Raw genomic sequence first — 18,002 nt, 5'->3', positions numbered from 1 at the left:
GGTCCAGGAGGCGGGACATAGTGTGACACTGCAGCCATGCCAGCTAAGGGGGAGATCCCCACTCTGTGTAAACCAGCTGCTCTCCTCTCCCCATGCACTTGCAGGGCTGGGCTGATGGGCACTAGAACGGCTGAGCTGCTGAGGCTGCATTGGTGGGCACTGGTGAGCCAGGCAGCAACCAGCAAGTGAGCCTAAACCCCCCCCAATATGCCGGTGTTCTATTGAGAAATGCCCTCCGTCGGAAAATGCCTTCAATGGGTCTGCACATGCGCAGTACGCAACATCACTCCAGCTGATACGTTGATAAGCTGGTGTGATGTCAACATGGCACATGCGTAGACCGTCGAAGGCAGTGTCCGCCCATTTGCTAAGCGCCGAGGAAAAATGTATTGCGCTATTGCGGGGCGGGTTTTGTGTGTGTGTTTTAACCCACCCTAAAGCCTCATATACAGGATCAGACTTCCATTGGACAAATCCGTGGATTTTGGTCTGAAGGGCGTTGGCCGTGAACTTGTTCTGCATATAGATGGCAGAACATTTTCAGCCAACATTCATGAAACTACGTGGTTTTTCAGCTCTTTAGCGCCACCCTTTGGGCAACTTCTGCTATTGCTGTCTGATGTTTAGCATTATTTTGGAGCATGCGTGTTTGTACTTTGGATTTTAGTCCGGATTTGTGTACACACGATCAGATGATCTGACGGAACACGTTTGTTGTCGGACAATTTGAGAGCATGAACACCCAACGTTTGTTGTTGGAAATTCCAACAATTGTCTGATGGAGCATACAGACAGTCGGATTATCTGACAAAACACGTCCGTCGGACAATTGTCGTCGGAATATCCGATCGTGTGTGCAAGGCTTTAGACACAAAATCTGCTGTTTAACATACTCAAGCCGCTGTTCTATCAGAAAGCCACTACCTATCAGAATATGCAATGGAAGTGCCATCTTGGTCTGCAGTAAGGGCCCTTTCACACTGGTGCGTTTTTGCGGTAAAAATAGCGCTATTAAAACGCTCCCCATGCCCCTCTCCATTGAAATGAATTAAAAACGTGGTAAAATCGCTGTGTTTTACCGCGATTTTAACGCTCCGTTTTTACCGCGTTTTTACATCGGTTTTTAATTCATTTCAATGGAGGGGGCATGGGGAGTATTGTATGGGCGTTTTAATAGCGCTATTTTTACAGCGAAAACGCGGGAAAAACGCACCAGTGTGAAAGGGCCCTAAGCCTAAAGTCAGAAGGCGGCAAGCGGACATTTTTGCACCCACTGAGTCTTGCATTTCACACTTATTAACAGTAAACTCGGCTTATATAGTGAAATGCAGTATTTGCAAGTCCATGTGACTGTTTTGATGTTTGAATTTTAAAAGCAGCAGCCAGCCTGCTGATCTCGCAGGTTTGTTAATCTGACAGAAGACCGCTGAGTTTAAATTTCACCATCAAAACAGTTTGACGCTAATCTAAATACTGTATTTCACTATATATGCTCAGTTTACTGGTTAAAAAAACGTGTGAAATGCAAGACTTCAGTGGCTGTAAAAAGATGTCCACTTGGTGACTTCAGGTTTATTGCGGACGAGCACGGGTGTACCAAGATGGCCGTGACAGAACGTCACTAATGCTGGCCATAAACTATACGAAAATTCGGCCGACATTCGGTCGTTAAGAAAGATCTTTCGTTTTTCGGACAGTTAATGGGCACCAAATCGATAATTGTTTGGAGGTTTTTGAGCCAAAAAAACCAAGGACAAGTTTGGAAATTTTCTGCTGAACGAACGATAAATCGGAAGGTTAATGTGTTTCCCGTCTGAACTTTCTGCACTAGGTATGTAAAAAAAAAGAACCATTTTTTTTTTTTTCTGTCCACTGAACGATTTATCGGTCATTACATGATGGCACTATCGTTTGCACTCACGAACGAACTTTCGAAAGTTCGTTCGGACGATTTTTCGTGGAGTGTATGGCCAGCATTAGGTTGCATTTTCTGATGTGTAGCAACTTTCTGATAGAACACCGCTGTGCAACAGATGGAAAACGCGCTTGTTCAATGCCGTCAAAACCTGCCCCGCAACAGTGAGGCAGAATCTGACCATTTTATTCTAAATTGCTGCATTTGTACATTTTGAAAGCCAATATAATGTAATAGTAGTGGTAAAAAAAAAAGCACTTGTGCATTTAATTTACCTTTTTTGGGGGTTAATTCTCCTTTTAAGGGGTGTGACAGAGGGCATGTCCTATGCCTACATACGTTTGCTGGTAGGTGTCCCTCATTCCCATCTGAAAATGTTGGGAGGAATGGTTATATTTACCTTCGGGCTGAAGCCCCCGGTCTTTTTCTCGCCTAGCAACACCTCTGAGCCCCACTGATCTCAATAGGCGTGTTTGACCGGTGGCGCGGGGCAGGTTAAAGCGGGAGTTCACCCATAAATGCTGTTTTTGCTCTTTTACCCTTAGATGTATGCTTATTTTGTCTAGGGGAATCGGCTAGTTGTTTTAAAATCCGAGCATTACTTACCGTTGTAGAGGGCGATCTTCTCCGCCCTCTACAAGGGCGTTCCTTCTTGATTGACAGTCTTCCGAGAGGCTTCCGACGGTCGCAACCATCGCGTCACGAGTAGCCGAAAGAAGCCGAACGTCGGTGCGGCTCTATACTGCGCCTGCGCACCGACGTTCGGCTACTTTCGGAAAATTGTGACGCGATGGATGCGACCGTCAGAAGCCTTTCGGAAGACTGTCAATCAAGAAGGAACGCCCAGTCCCGAAGCCCATACCCGGAAGTGGCAGAGAAGATCGCCCTCTACAACGGTAAGTAATGCTCGGATTTTAAAACAACTAACCGATTCCCCTAGACTAAATGAGCATGCATCTAAGGGGAAAAACAGCATTTTACCGGTGAACCTCTGCTTTAAAATTGCCCTGGCTCCCGCCACAGGTGTTCAGCCCTCATGAATGGTTACATTTTTCACCTGTTTTTACCATCCCTTGCTGCCAGTGTGAATGAGCCTTGATGCAAGCTTGCCAGCCATTGTAAACTTTTACAATAAGACAAGATGTTGGCTGTTCTCCATTTTCTCTTTCTAGAGACAAGCCTCTCCCGCCTCAGACCATGATTTCATGTAGTGGGAGGCTCCTCCCCCTGGGTGTGTACGTGCTGACCTGAATTCCTAGGTCGCTGTACATTGCGCGTGCGGAGCACATAGGGCGGTATGTCGGCCTCCAGGTTCCTCCACAGTGACCTTGGCTGAGGCTGCCAGAGTCCTGACATTTCCCGCTCTACCATTAGCCTGGCTTCCCTGTCACGGGTCTATCAATGCAGCAGCACATTCCTATGAAGGAAGGCAAGCATTGCTGGAACGTGTGAGGACTCTCACCATTCTATTAAACCAGAACAACCATTGATATGTATGGAAAGTGATATGTAGTGCACTGTATTATTATTTCTCACGATAGAAGTGAAGTATGACTAGGAACTACCCCTGCTTCACCTCACACACACGATAAAACAGGTGTAGAATACGCACGCGCACTGCGCACACCTCTCGGATTGCCAATAGAATAGAGCGGAGCACGTTTGGTGATAGGTGTAGTGGATTGGTCACGCCTCCGTGACGTCGCGTGCCCTTGTGCGATTTCTCCCCCCCCCCCCTTCTGTCAAGCCGCTGTCGCTGACAAGGTTGTGCCCGTTCAGTGATCCTCGGAGCTCTACACTGATATCATCAACCATGCTTTTGTGCAGGAGCGCCTGGCAGAGACTGGTCCCCCTCACCCAGCGGGCCACCACCGCCACCCTACTCCGCAATGGTGAGACACCTCAGCACTTCTTTTATCTCTACAGGAGCTTGTAAAGAACAGGCAGCGGGCGGGGCGTACTTTTAAGCTGTGTGTTCTCCATTACAGTGTGCGCTACCATAGGGAATAGATGGGATCTTCTGGGTATATATGGCCATACTGCTGTATTATTACCTGGGTGACCTGTATAATGGTGGGTGAGTCCTGAAGGAGCTTATCAAGGGCCTAATACACCCATAGATCTTCCAGCAAACATTCTTTGGTATATTCGATGACTGGACGGGTGTCGTTCGATCGTGTCGCTTGCGTTTAACCCACAAGTGATTGTTACTTCCTGAACGAAAACCCCTTACACCATTTGAAATTAATTTGAGAAAAATTTCCCATTCTGCTCCTTCTAATTTTCCCATCACTGTGGTCAAAAACGAATGTCGGTTTTTGATCATAACATTTAAATGAATTAAATCTATACATGTATGGTTAGGTGAAGAGAGCTGGCCATACCCATATAGATTTGGGGATTTTCATTTTGAGACCTTTAATTTGATTTTTTTCTTTCTAATCCGGGGGTCTCCAAACTTTCTAAACAAAGGGCTGGTTTACGGGCCTTCAGACTGTGGCCATTGGAAGTAGAAAATGCCTGGTGACTTGTCGTTATGGTTCCCCTATCCAGATGGTTCCTGTAAGGACTGCGCAGGCGCAATCCTTGCCAACGGAAATCTCCGAACCTCAGCCGGCATCCAGGCTCGTTCCTTAACATCCCCGTGGATTGAAGGATGTTAAAAAAAAAAAGAGCCAGGAGGCCGAGCGAGCGGAGCGAGCCGCCCGAGCAAAGCGAGGACGTGAGGCCGACTGGCCACTTTCCTCAAATTCCACGTCGCCCTGGATGCCGGCTGAGGTTGGGAGATTTCCGTCGGCAAGGATTGTGCCTGTGCAGTCCTTACAGGAACCATCTCGTTAGCCGGAACCATATTGGCAGATCACCGGCATCTGTAAGAGTGTAAACATTGCTCCAGTTTTTGGTGTCAGAGGAATTGTGCCTCATTGGGTGGGAAAATCATGTCCTGTTGACGGTGTCCAAGGGAGGATCCGTGCCCCGTCATCGGTGTCCAAGGGAGGATCCGTGCCCTGTCGTCGGTGTCCATGGGAGGATCCGTTGATGCTGTCCCTGGGAGGATCCGTGCCCCGTCGTCGCTGTCCCTGGGAGGATCCGTGCCCCGTCGTCGCTGTCCCTGGGAGGATCCGTGTCCCGTCGTCGATGTCCCTGGGAGGACCCGTGCCCCGTCGTCGCTGTCCCTGGGAGGATCCGTGTCCCGTCGTCGATGTCCCTGGGAGGATCCGTGCCCCGTCGTCGCTGTCCCTGGGAGGATCCGTTGATGGTATCCCTTGGAGGATCCGTGCCCCGTTGTCGGTGTTCCTGGGAGGATCTGTGCCCCGGTGTCCGTGGGAGGATCTGTGCCCCATCCTCGGTAACAGATGAGGAAATATTGCCCCACAGGCTTGATAAAAGCAAGCAAAGGGCCACAGTTTGGCGACCACTGTTCTAATCGTTAGTGGGGTCAGATCAACATTCGTTTTTGATCACGGTGATGGGAAAAAAACAAGGGAGCGGGATGGTTTTCACTCAGGAAGTTGGTTACATTTATTCCAAAATCGAATGATTAAAAACAAGCAATGTTTTTGAAGGACTTTAAATGTACAAAGAATGTTCTTACAAATATTCCCATTTTAATATCTCAATGTGTGTGGTCAGCCGTTCTGTATGTGGTATGGACATAGGAGATCAGCCCATGGGCGATCCTTCACCAAGTTCCCTTTAAATCTAGTTGTAGGATCAGGGTGACAGTGGATGACCCTGTGCTGGTAATAACTGTCATGTCCTCCTGGAGCAGCCCAGGCCTTGTGCTCTGGAATGAAATAAAGGGCCTAATCCTGTGTGATTTTATAAATAATGGAGATTAGCCATCTGCCCATTTAATGATCCTTCACCAGGTGCCAACAACGTCAGTTAGAAAACCCTGCAATCACCCATTCATTTATAATTCTACAAGGAGGATCAGGGGTGTCGGTGAGTGGCCCTGTACTGGTAATGACTTTCCTAGTTCCAGGGCTCATAGTGCAGTATGTTTACGATTGGAATAGCTCTGTAATTATGCATTCAGAGATCTGCGCTTTAGATAATGCATTGTATCCAGGAGACAGCCATGTGTGTGTTGTAGCTATTAGTGGACGTGGAGGTAGAGACTGGCAGATGATGACCTAGCAGACGAGTGAAGGTCACACATAGGAGGAAATGGAGATCGGAAGCTTTGTGGTGATTCATGGCGTCATGCAGTGCTGTGATGAGCAGAGAATATACTAGATGTGTTTGCAGAGGGATTTTTCTAGTGGTGCAATGTTGGAGGTGGGGTTTCCTGATGTAATATTCAATCTGAAGGAAGTTCTATTAATTTAAGCATTGCTTTACATGTCTGCCATATATAGCAATGACCTTTTGGGTTTTCCCAGTGATCTGTTTATGCAGGAGCATGTGTTTTCTGTGCAGACCTCACATCTGTGAACAGGATATCTGCTTTCTCTCTTTAGGCTGTTGACTGGTGAATGGGAGCTGCAACAGGATAATTTAATTTTCCTTTATCAACCAGCTTGGTGGAATGTTGCCAGATCTATAAATTGTGGAATGTTGCCAGATCTATAAATTGTGGAATGTTACTAGATCTATAAAAAAAAAAAAAAAGCCCTCCTCTACCTATCAAACCTACATGTAATATATTGTTACCTACTTGTTGGTTGTAGTGGCTTTTTTAGTTCACTTTTCAGGCAAAAAACATTTTCACCACATATAAGGGTTGATAAACTGCAATATATTACATTTTTGGTTTTGTGTTTTAATACGCCTTTAAGTTAGGGTGACCATACGTCCCCGGTTTCTGGGGACAGTCCCCGGATTTGTCCCCAGATTGGGCAACTTCAAAGACAGTCAGTCCAGAATTAAAACCGTGCATATTTCTAGCACTGATCACTGTATTGTCACTGGTTCCCACAAAGTGTCACACAGTCCAGCTATGAGTCGCTGATTGCCGCCATTACTAGTAAAAAAAAAAATGTCACCGGATTTCATTTTAAAAATCTGGTCACCTTACTTTAAGTACAATCCAGCAGAAATGGTAACGGTCTGTGTCAGTAGAGACGGCAAACAAATACTCTTGCGCATTAGTGTGATGGCCGGGTGATTGATGACTCAAGGGATAGTGTTTTGGCCTTGCTGCTTTCCTGGATGGGGATATCCTTGTCACAGAAAAGATAAAAAGAAAAGGGCGCACCAGCCTTGTGCATTATCCCAAGATAATTTATTAATAATAAAAAAAAAAAATTGTAAAATACTTCTCACAAACGTGATGAATAAAAAGCTTGTAAAGACCACTTGGATGTGGCAATCGCCAATGTAAGGAACATTCTTCCTCACAGAGCCGACAGTCTCCAGAAAGCAGAGCAGGCCTCAGAACCACTGCTGACTGACGCGTTTTGCTTCCTCAGAGCCATCATAAATTATCTTGGGATAATGCACAAGGCTGGTGTGCCCCCCCCCCCCTTTTTTTTTTTTTTTTATAATTTCTGAGACTGGAGACATGTATTATGGCAGGGGCGACCTGTCCATTAAAGGCGCATGGGCGCTGCCCCCCCCCCCCCCATCCATGCGTCCAGTCCCTTGCAGAACGTCCGATGCATGATTTCCAATGGGGATGGGTTTTTGTTTTTTTAAGCACCTGATTAGAACCAGAAGCTTTAATAGGCTTCAAAATGGGGTGGCCTCCGGACGCAGAGAATTGCGAACCGAGCCCACCCAGGTGTGTTACATTAGTGAATGGATATTCGCTATTGCAACACTGATCCTCCGCTTGGCCAATCAAGAAGTGGGTTTTGAGACCCATCACTCGATTGGCTGAGAGGGCAGGCGATCCTATTGGATGCCTAGGAGAAGACGCATGGCGGAACCCGCCATGATGGAGGAGAGAACACAGGAGCCGCTGCCCGATGCCTGCCACCTGGGGTAAGTGCCGACAGCTGGCAGGGGGGAGCTGCTGCCAGCCGCTTGGGGGTTTGGAGGAAGGTTGTTTTCCGCCATCCCCTCCCCAAAAAAAAACTACCAGCCGCCACTTGATTAAGGTATGAGCAAACATGCCTATATATTGTTGGACTTTGAAACCATCCCATAAACCAGGGCTCGACAAATCCCGGTCGCCATGGCGACTAGAAATAGCGTCCTGGCGACTTGGAAGGTGGGCGCCATCTGGTGGTGGCCGATGGTATTACAAGTTAAGCATTACAAGTTAAAGTGGGAGTTCACCCGAAAAAAAAATTTTAACATTAGATTGATGCTCATTTTGTCAAGGGGAATCGGGTGTTTTTTTAAAATCGAAGCAGTACTTGCCGTTTTAGAGAGCGATCTTCTCCGTCGCTTCCGGGTATGGGTCTTCGGGACTGGGCATTCCTATTTGATTGACAGTCTTCCGACAGGCTTCCTACGGTCGCATACATCGCGTCACGAGTAGCCGAAAGAAGCCGAACGTCGGTGCGGCTCTATACGGCGCCTGCGCACCGACGTTCGGCTACTTTCGGAAAATCGTGACGCGATGTATGCGACAGTCGGAAGCCTGTCAGAAGCCTGTCAATCAAATAGGAACGCCCAGTCCCGCAGCCCATACCCGGAAGCGGCGGAGAAGATCGCTCTCTAAAACGAACTTGCCTGTCTAGTAAATTCAGCGTTGTCTGGTGTAAACTGCCGTTTCATCCCCACACTCCATGCCGTGTGCCGCCCTCTTATCTTCTGGTGTAATTGGGAGGCTGCCTGTCTTTTCCAGGTTTCCTTGATCCGGCCACCTGATATGTGTAGCTAGCGGCATTGCAGCAGAGATTGACCCAAAGCACCCCGGGGTGTGTGACTTTAGTGTCTCAGGAGGCTTGGGGTACAGTGTCATTCTCCGCTATGTAATAAACCCCAGAGTGCAGGGCAAGGGCCTGCAGATAATATCCCTAACTAAAAATAGGATTGGAGTAGGGAGGGATAAGCGTTGGGTCCTAGATAGGGGTACATGTCACGTTATGAAGTCAAGCAATGCAGATGTGAATAGATACTGTTTGTATGATCACCTGGATGTACAGTGTAATGAAAGATCACTAATAGGATAGCCGGCTCTCATAGAAAATGAAATTCCCCCCCCCATCCCTCTGGAAGGAGAATGAAGTGTGTGCTGGTTACTAAATATCTAAACATAGATACAAAGTAAATGGTCCCAGATGGCTGCTGTACTGATGATGGGCTGTCCCAAGGACAGGAAGGGATGGCATAGCTGTATGATAGGAGAAAAAAACCGACAACAAAAGTATATTTAGTAGGAGAAAGGGGGATAGGGCATTATACAGTTTTCTTGTACAATTGTCCTTTTTATTTACCAAAACCATGTAATATGAGGTCAAATCTAAACAACACTTTCAGTTTGTATCCAATGATGCAGGCCCTTTGCACTACATAGCTGATGGTAAATCAAGAAATGTGTTGTAAAGACACAATCACTGCCAGCCCCTCTGCTAGGATAGCATGTACTATATGTATGCCTTTAAAAAAAAAAACAACAACTTTTAAATACCTCATTGCTCCTCGCCAATCAGCAGTCACGTGATCGCCCATTGCTCTCTTCCTCTGATGGTGGGGGAGCAATAAGGTATTTAGAAGAAGAAGAAGAAAAAAGATATACATTGTATACTACATGTTATCTTAGCAGAGGGGCTGGCAGTGATTGTGAGCACTAATCTTTATGCTGCTCAGAACAGTGCTAGGAGGGGAAGGGCGGCTCTCACACACAGCTGACGGGCAGGGAGGGGGGAGAGGAGAACAGGGCAGGGCTGCAGATAACGGAGGCATGTAAACTCACCACAATGTCAGGGCTCAGCAGTCATGATAAACTGGTCCGTTTATTGGGGGGAGGGCAGAACTAGGCAGGATCAGCCAGGTATTTTAGGTGATGGAAGGGGCCAAATTGCACAAGCACTGCACTGTTATTCATGCTTTAACCACTTCTGGACCGCCCACCACATATATACTGTGGCAGGGCGGCCCGGCTAGGCAAAATTGTGTACCTGTACATAATTTTGTGTGCGTACACGCGCTGCTCCCACTGTGATTGGACACAGCGGGTCAAGCGACCACTATGGCCGCCGCGACCTGCTGATCGTTCTGTGGACAGATAGCAGCAGTGTGTTTATGTAAACAAGGCAAACTGCTGGCCTGTCAGGGAGCAAAAGAGAGATCTTGTGTTTCAGCTGGGCTAAAACAGGGTATTTTTTCTTCCAGTGTATCTGACCCCACACAGTTAGAAAGTACCTCCCAGGCACACGCTTAACCCTTTGATCGCCCCTAGTGTTAACCCCTTCCCTGCCAGTGTCATTTATATTGTGACAGTGCATTTTGTAGCACTGATCACTGTATTGGTATCGCTTGTCTCCAAAAAGTGTCACCTAGTGTGGTTGGGGTTATAAAGGAAAACATTTTTTTCCCTAAATAGCTTTCTTTACCTTAGTGCAGTCCTCCTTCACTTACTTCATCCTTCGATTTTGCTTTTAAATGTCCTTATTTCTTCTAAAAAATCCTCACTTCCTGTTCTTCTGTCTGTAACTCCACACAGTAATGCAAGGCTTTCTCCCTGTCGTGGAGAAAGCCTCTTGAGGCGGGAGGGGGCGAGCAGGAGTGTCAGGACGCCCACTAACACACAGCTCCTTTCTCTATCTGCAAAGTAGAGTGTCCTGACACTACTGCTCGCCCCCTCAAGAGGCTTTCTGCACACCAGGGAGAAAGCCTTGCATTACTGTGTGGAGTTAGACAGAAGAACAGGAAGTGAGGGTTTCTTAAAAGAAAAAAGGACATTTAAAAGCAAAATAGAAGGATGAGGTAAGTGAAGGAGGACTGCACTAAGGTAAAGAAAGTTATTTAGGGGGGGGGGGGGGGGAATCCTTTAGAACCCCTTTTTAAACTGATGATTTTTTTTTATTGGAAATGTTTTATAGCAGAAAGTAAAAGATTGTGTTTTTGTATTCAAAATTATCAGTCTTTTTTTGTTTATAGCGCAAAAAATAAAAACCACAGAGGTGATCAAATACCACCAAAAGAAAGCTCTATTTGTGGGGGGGAAAAGGATATACATTTTATTTGGGTACAATGTTGTACGACGCACAATTGTCAGTTAAAGTAATGCAGTGCCTTATCGCAAAAAATGGCCTGGTCAGGAAGAGGGTTAACCTTCCAGAGCTGAAGTGGTTAAAGGAACAGGATCTTTTTTTTTTTCGGGTAATAAAGCTTTAAGAACCCCTCTCACATGTTTATTGTTCTATGCCTTTCTCCCCCAGTGACACCTGCTCAGAAATGAGGCAGGGAGGGGGGCGGTGAGGATAAAAAAAAAACGGCATAAACTTGGCGCGTTCTGACTCGTTATGATGGAAATGAACAAATCTTTTTGATTTGAGCTTTAATTTGAACAAGTATGCAGAATGGAAGCTCAGACTTTTCACACTTTACTGGCTGCGTGTTTGTTTCAGGTCTGATGCCTAGTACTCCCGATGAGAAAATAGAGCGAAAAATACCGCATTCCAAGCGATCGTATAATAATCTGATCTTTAGTGCACCGCTTTTGAGAGCTGATCAAGACCGTTCATGCTGAGAGCTGGTTCACACTACCACGACCTGGGGGGGGGGCGACTTCATGGAAGTGAATGAGAGCCGTCTTAATGTACACTACTGAAGTCGCTCCAACTTCAGAAAAGGTTCTTGTACTACTTCAAGGCGACTTGTAGGCAACTTGTACCCATTGATTTCAATGGAAGTCGCCTCCAAGTCAGATCCCCTGTCTTAACTGAAGCAACTTTACAGGAAGAGAAACTACCGTATTTATCGGGGTATAGCGCGCTCACCCCTAAAGTTGCCCCGAATTCCTGTGGAAAATTTTTTTTTTGTACTTACAGTTTTGGTGTCTTGCGCGGCGTCCATCGGCAGCCTCGTCGGGTCCGGCGTCCTTCTGCGGCGTCCTCCCCGCTCGTTTCCCGCGCCAAGTTTGAATACTGCGCCGACATATACAGAGCGCAGTACACTCGCGTATCGTCGGGCAAGCTCGGCAACTCTCGCGCTGTACGTCCAGGACGTCAGCGCGAGAGGACCCAAGACTGCCCGACAATACACGAGTGTACTGCGCTCGGTATATGTCGGCGCAGTATTCAAACTTGGCGTGGGAAAGCGGGTATCGGCGTATACCACGCACCCACGATTTTGCCCTCATTTTCAGGGCAAAAAAGTGCGCGGTATACACCGAAGAATATGGTAGTTTTCTCAGGCAAACTCCTCCCTCTCACAGAGCTGATTATTGTTTGATTGGCCACTGGCAAAGTCTCCTGTCCTGGAGGCGATTTGAAGTCGCCTTGCAAAGTCGCGCCCAGGGTCGCGTTGCCCCTGTGTGAACCGGCTCTGAATTTTTTTCTCGTATGATACCAGAACAAACGGTTTTCGTCCAAAAAATAAAATAAAGATAAAATAATCAAAAGACCCGCATGCTCGGAAATGCAATACATCAATACATTACATCACTTCCAAAGTTTTCTTCTGTCGTATGAGAATTTTCATAACTAGTAACCTATTATTTTTTTATATAAGACTAGCATAGAAAAACTGACGTTTATTTATCCGATATTCTCATTGTGTGTACCAGGCTAGTCCATAAATAATAGGATCATTCCTGGAGCCTGTACCTTTAAATCTCATCCAGCAGTGGTAGGTTACATATGTCTATGCTCACAGGTCCCCTTTCAGCAATGCAGTAACCTATAGCAACCACTGAGATTGGGTTATCGCACGGTTTTGCAGCTTCCGGTGCATACATAGGAAAGCCATTCAGGAAGTCATGTGTTAGGCTGGGTTCACACTACGATTTTCCCGTCCGTCAGCCGCATACGATTTCAGTATTGAAAACGTACGGGCCCGGACAGGAAAACGTATAGATAGACAATGCATTGCAAATCGTATGCACTCAGATGCATCCGGGTGCATACGATTTGCTGGCAAAACGTTTTTTAAACGTACGCAAAACCGTGTTCAACCACGGTTTTGCGGTCGTTTTTAAAACAGTATGGCAAACGCATACGTTTTCCTTTAACATTAATGTCAATGGAAAACGCACATATGTGCGGTGCCATACGTTCCCGTCCGTTTCAGCCGCATACTGTTTTTCATATAAATCGTATGCGGCTGACGGACGGGAAAACCGTAGTGTGAACCCAGCTTTAGTAGAGTGTGGCTTGTTTATTTCTTGATTAAACATTTCCTGACCCTTGACTCTTAAAGTGAGATGTCGGAGGCATGGGCTGATTTTTGTGACAGTCTGTTTAGAGTTGATCGTAACGGCAAAAGCTAAAATTATATTTATATTCAAATGCTTTATGGAATCACAGCATGTAGGATGAATAAAATCAGTTTGAATACTAGCGTGACTTCCAACATGATGGGCTTCAAGGTTTATAATGGGCATGATCTCTAGAGCTTCAAGTACAGGCTGATGTGATATTTCAGAGCTCTAAATATAATGGTGACAACATGTATAGGATAAGCTTGGCAGTGTTGCAATAATGGCAGTGGGAATTACAGAATGTGACACCTCTTTAATGAAAGGTGTGTGTTTCTGCAGCGTTTCAAGATCTTTTGTCAAGAAAAGTCAATTTATTCCTTTAGCAATGTGAGACGTATTCTGTGTTGCTGACAAGCTGTCATTAATACAGTCAGGATTATCATACGTGTGACCTCCACAATGATACACAGTGGGGTTGGACACTAACAAATAAAATGTTCTGCTGATATAGTATGATCTGAGCTTTATATTGGGTGGGTAGAGGGGACTGGAGTCCAGCTGTGAATATTTAATACTATTATCATCAAGGTACTTGCCTCCCATTAATTTCAATGGGCAGGGGCGCTTTAGGAGCGGTGTGTTCTTTCAGGCGATTATTTTAGCGCTAAAGCGCCTGAAAAAAGCCCAAGTGTGAAAGCGGTCTAACAGAAGTTGATGCAGTACAAGGAACACATCCTACTGAGCGTAAGTTGTGCTGTCCCTTGTGCTAATTTTTATTGTTTGATTTTGGCTGCATTTTGACTTTAAAGTGGGAGTTCCGGCCACAATTTCACTTTTTATATAGAAATACCCCTGTAATACACAAGCCTAATGTATTCTAATAAAGTTAGCCTGTAAACTAAGGTCTGTTTTGTTAGGTTGTTACAGCATTTAGACACTTTATAAAATAGAAATTGACTGGGGCCATCTTAAGTGTGGGCATCATGAAGCCAGACTGTATGACTTCCTGGATTTCAGCCTTGCAGATCTCGCACGTGCTCAGTGCTGCACAAGCAGTGTCAGATCAGGTTCAGCACCTGTGCTGTCCAAGTCACATGATTCTTTGAGACTGGGGAATGCACAGACTCCTGGAAAGTTACACCCACTACATTCCCAGGAGTCTGTGCGGTGTAGGTTAGGAAGCATTAAGCACCTAGGTGCAGGAAGTGGGAAGATTAACTATTCTGCCTAGCAACAACACTTTGAAGGCATCTAAAAAAATATATATTTTTCGTAAAGGACTAATGACATTTTTTTAAAACTACTGATGTAATGTTATATTTATGGGTGGAACTCCACTTTAACTACAGTATTCTAGTATCATGCCTGTGCACACTTTATGATTGATGTTTGTGTGTTTCTGTCCTCTTTACAGCACCTGTTCGTCAGATGTCAGCGGGCAGTGTGCCAGGCTCTTCTGGTGAAGCTCTGCCTTACTACCTGTTCGTTGCTGTATCTTTAGCTGGTGGAGTAGCATATGTAAGTATTTTCTCTCTGACGGGTTTGCTTATTTGGTATCTCAGAGAAGTCACTGCTAATTAAAAGTTAAAGCCTATCTCTAGGAAAAACCTACTACTCTAGCTACATTGTTGCTGATTCTTGTTTCTGTTGTAGGCATACCATACTGTCTCCAGAGACAGAGCCCGCTCTCATGACCGCCATGAATACATTGAAACGCAACTGAAACCCAAGCTAGGCTCAATTGGAGGTAAGATCAAACTCTTAAATACAGATAAGCTGTGCTGTGGTAGTTTTTGCAATTTGTCAGAGCATTTCTTTTATGTAGTGTTAGGGTGGATTGGATGCTCTTAAAGTGATATTAAAGGTTTGATTTTTTTTTTTAAATAACAAACATTATACTTGCCTGCTCTGTGCAGTGGTTTTTCACAGAGCAGCCCCAATCCTCCTCTTCTTGAGTCCCCCGCTGGCGCTCCTGGCCCCTCCCTCTTGCCTAGTGTGCCCCAAGTAGCTCTCTATGTGGGGAACCCGAGCAGGCTCGCTCCCAAGCTGCTGTTTTGTGTGTCCATTCACATACAGAGTGTGGCTCACTCTCAACTCATTGGCTGAGATTGACAGTAGAAGGTGCGACCACTACCATCTCAGTCAATGAGGGAGAGACCCCGGAGACCCAAGGCATATTGCTATATCAAGATCGGGCTGGGGGTGCTGCTGCACGCAGAAGGTTTTTTCCCAGTAAAAAAACTTGAGCCTTTACAACCACTTGTTTGTGTCCCCAGATTCACCCCTTAATTTATCCTTGCGACAATTGTCACCAAGACAAAAATGGGTGGGGGGTGGGGGGCTTTTAATCAAATTTGCCAACCGCGCAATAGGTGAGAACCTCCTTCAATGGAAACGCCTATTCTTTGGACTAGTCTCCAATATGGGAATTACAATTCACTTTGGAGAATTTTTTATTTATTTATTCCCTGTTTCAAGTCCAACATAGGAAATTAAGGGAAATTCCACCAGCAGGACAGGGACAGGAAAAAATGTACTTGATAGTGGTTTAACCCATCCCCACTCATCTAAAATAAATAAAAATTGGGGCCTTTACATAATAAACCAAACATTTTTTATATATTCTCACGACAAGTTGCTGCCCATTGTTTTCAATGGCACCCGCTCAGCTCAGTGCAACTTGGTGGCAACAAATTTGAAAAGGTGCCTGCACTACTTTGATACCACTTCATGCCAGAGAGTGTAAAGTCGGATCAAAGTCGCACTGCAAATCTTGTGACTGCGGAAGTGTAAATGTAGCCTAATAAAAAATTGGCTGTAATCTTGACTAAAACTACTCCCATGATCCAATATTTGAAAAATTAAAGGAATACTATCACTTGGTAAGACCTTTCAGTCTTTAGTATTCAAACTTCATTTTTATCAATGTTTTTCAATCTGCCTTTTTTTTTTGAGTAAGCATAAACTATGGTGAGAGACCTATAAATTTAAACATGAAGCGGGTTCTGAAAACTAGGGTACACCACTGCCTTGCCTTTTAGTTGATACCCCTTTGTATCCAGATGCTTTGAACTTATAGCCTGAAACTCTGGTCTGCCAATCTTGCCAAGTGCTGTGTTATCACAGTCCTGTTGAAGACCCTCTGTTACCATTATTCATTTGATATGACCGGTGTGTGTGCCGCCTCCTGTCTTGGTAAAGATGTAGTGTGAAATGTAATACTGTTGGCAAAGTAAAATTGCCCTGTTCAAGTTGATCTGATCACCAGACATTCGAGAGCATTCTTTTTCATTGTCGCAGTTGGCTGATCTGAAGAATTAATTTAGTAGCTTGTTACACTTGGGCAGAACAATCTCAGACAGGCCAGCAAGGTATGTTAGATGATCATAGGTTTCCAAAAATATTTTCAAATATCTGTCTCAAAACACACAGATCTTTCTAGAAAAAAAGGCTTAGCGTCTGCAGCAGTTCTGTGTTATGGGACACAAGTTAGTGGCCATCTCACATGGCACTGAATTGCATATCATGGTTGTAAAGCTAAAAGGATCTCACACACAGCAGCAGTATTAATTTTATAGATGAAAACATTTTCTTCATGACGAAAGTCCAATTCCATTTTCATCAACAAACGAAAACGGAACGAAAATGTGAGGGATGGACGTTTTACCCACATAAACTTCCTGTTTCCACAGAGCTCCGCCTGTAAAGGTAGCAACCATAGCGTGCCTAGTGGTGTGGTATGCTTGGCACTGTGCCACATTACAGGCCTCCCCGGACAACTGCCCAGAGCACTGTGTAGCACAGTGTTTCTCAGCTCAAGGCGCCCCAACAGGTCATGTTTTCAGGATTTCCCTCAGATGAAATGGCTATGTTAATTACTAAGGATTACTAAGGCAGTAAAACCTATCAAATCACCTGTGCAAAATAATGGTAAGCCTGATAACATGACCTCTTGGGGCGCCTTAAGGACTGGAGTTGAGAAACACTGGTGTAGCATTACAGGCCTTCTCAGATGACCATCCAGAGCACTATATCATTAACCACTTCCATACCGGGCACTTACGCACCTTCCTGCCCAAGCCAATTTTCAGCTTTCAGCACTGTCACACTTTGAATGATAATTGCGCGGTCGTGCTACACTGTACCCAAACAATTTTTTTTATCATTTTGTTCCCACAAATAGAGCTTTCTTTTGGTGGTATTTGATCACCTCTGCGGTTTTTATTTTTTGCGCTATAAACAAAAGAAGAGTGACAATTTAAAAAAAAAAACACTTTTTTACTTTTTTATTTAATAAATATCACAATTTTTTTTTAAAAAAACTTTTTTTCCTCAGTTTAGGCCGATACGTATTCTTCTACATATTTTTGGTAAAAAAAAATCGCAATGATCATATATTGATTGGTTTGCGCAAAAGTTAGAGCGTTTACAAAATAGGTGATAGATTTATGGCATTTTTATTTTATTAATTTTTTTACTAGTATTGGCGGCGATTTGCGATTTTTTTACTGTCACCGTGACATTGCGGCGAACACATCGGACACTTTTGACACGTTTTTGGCGCCATTCACATTTATACAGCGATTAATGCGATAAATATGCACTAATTACTGTATAAATGTGACTGGCATTCAAGGGGTTAACACTAGGGGGTGAGGGAGGGGTTAATATGTATACCTGTATTGTGTTCTAACTGTGGGGGAAGGGGGGTGACTGGGGGAGGTGACCGATCTGTGTCCCTATGTACAAGAGACACAGATCGGTCTCCTCTGTCCCCTGACAGGACATGGAGCTCTGTGTTTACACACAGAGCTCCACGTCACT

General features: G+C 45.1%; 1 protein-coding gene across 4 annotated transcripts in view; it reads left to right on the top strand.

Annotated features, from left to right (window-relative positions):
* Positions 1–3,635: 3,635 nt before the first annotated feature.
* Positions 3,636–18,002, top strand: part of LOC120919085 (mitochondria localized glutamic acid rich protein) — a 64,037-nt gene continuing 49,670 nt past the window's right edge. For 2 of the 4 annotated variants that reach the window (XM_040331095.1, XM_040331086.1), the window contains exons 1-3: positions 3,636–3,807; positions 14,593–14,696; positions 14,832–14,925. In XM_040331095.1, the coding sequence (XP_040187029.1) occupies positions 3,729–3,807; positions 14,593–14,696; positions 14,832–14,925 (277 nt within the window). In that variant the 5' untranslated portion in view covers positions 3,636–3,728. The remainder of the gene's footprint in view (positions 3,808–14,592; positions 14,697–14,831; positions 14,926–18,002) is intronic. The other 2 variants (XM_040331104.1, XM_040331113.1) reach the window with 1 other exon arrangement.

The sequence above is a fragment of the Rana temporaria genome, chromosome 1, assembly GCF_905171775.1.
Source record: "Rana temporaria chromosome 1, aRanTem1.1, whole genome shotgun sequence".
Lineage (NCBI taxonomy): Eukaryota > Metazoa > Chordata > Amphibia > Anura > Ranidae > Rana > Rana temporaria.
Note: the sequence above shows the minus strand (reverse complement) of the source record. Positions and strands in the feature narration are given on the sequence as shown.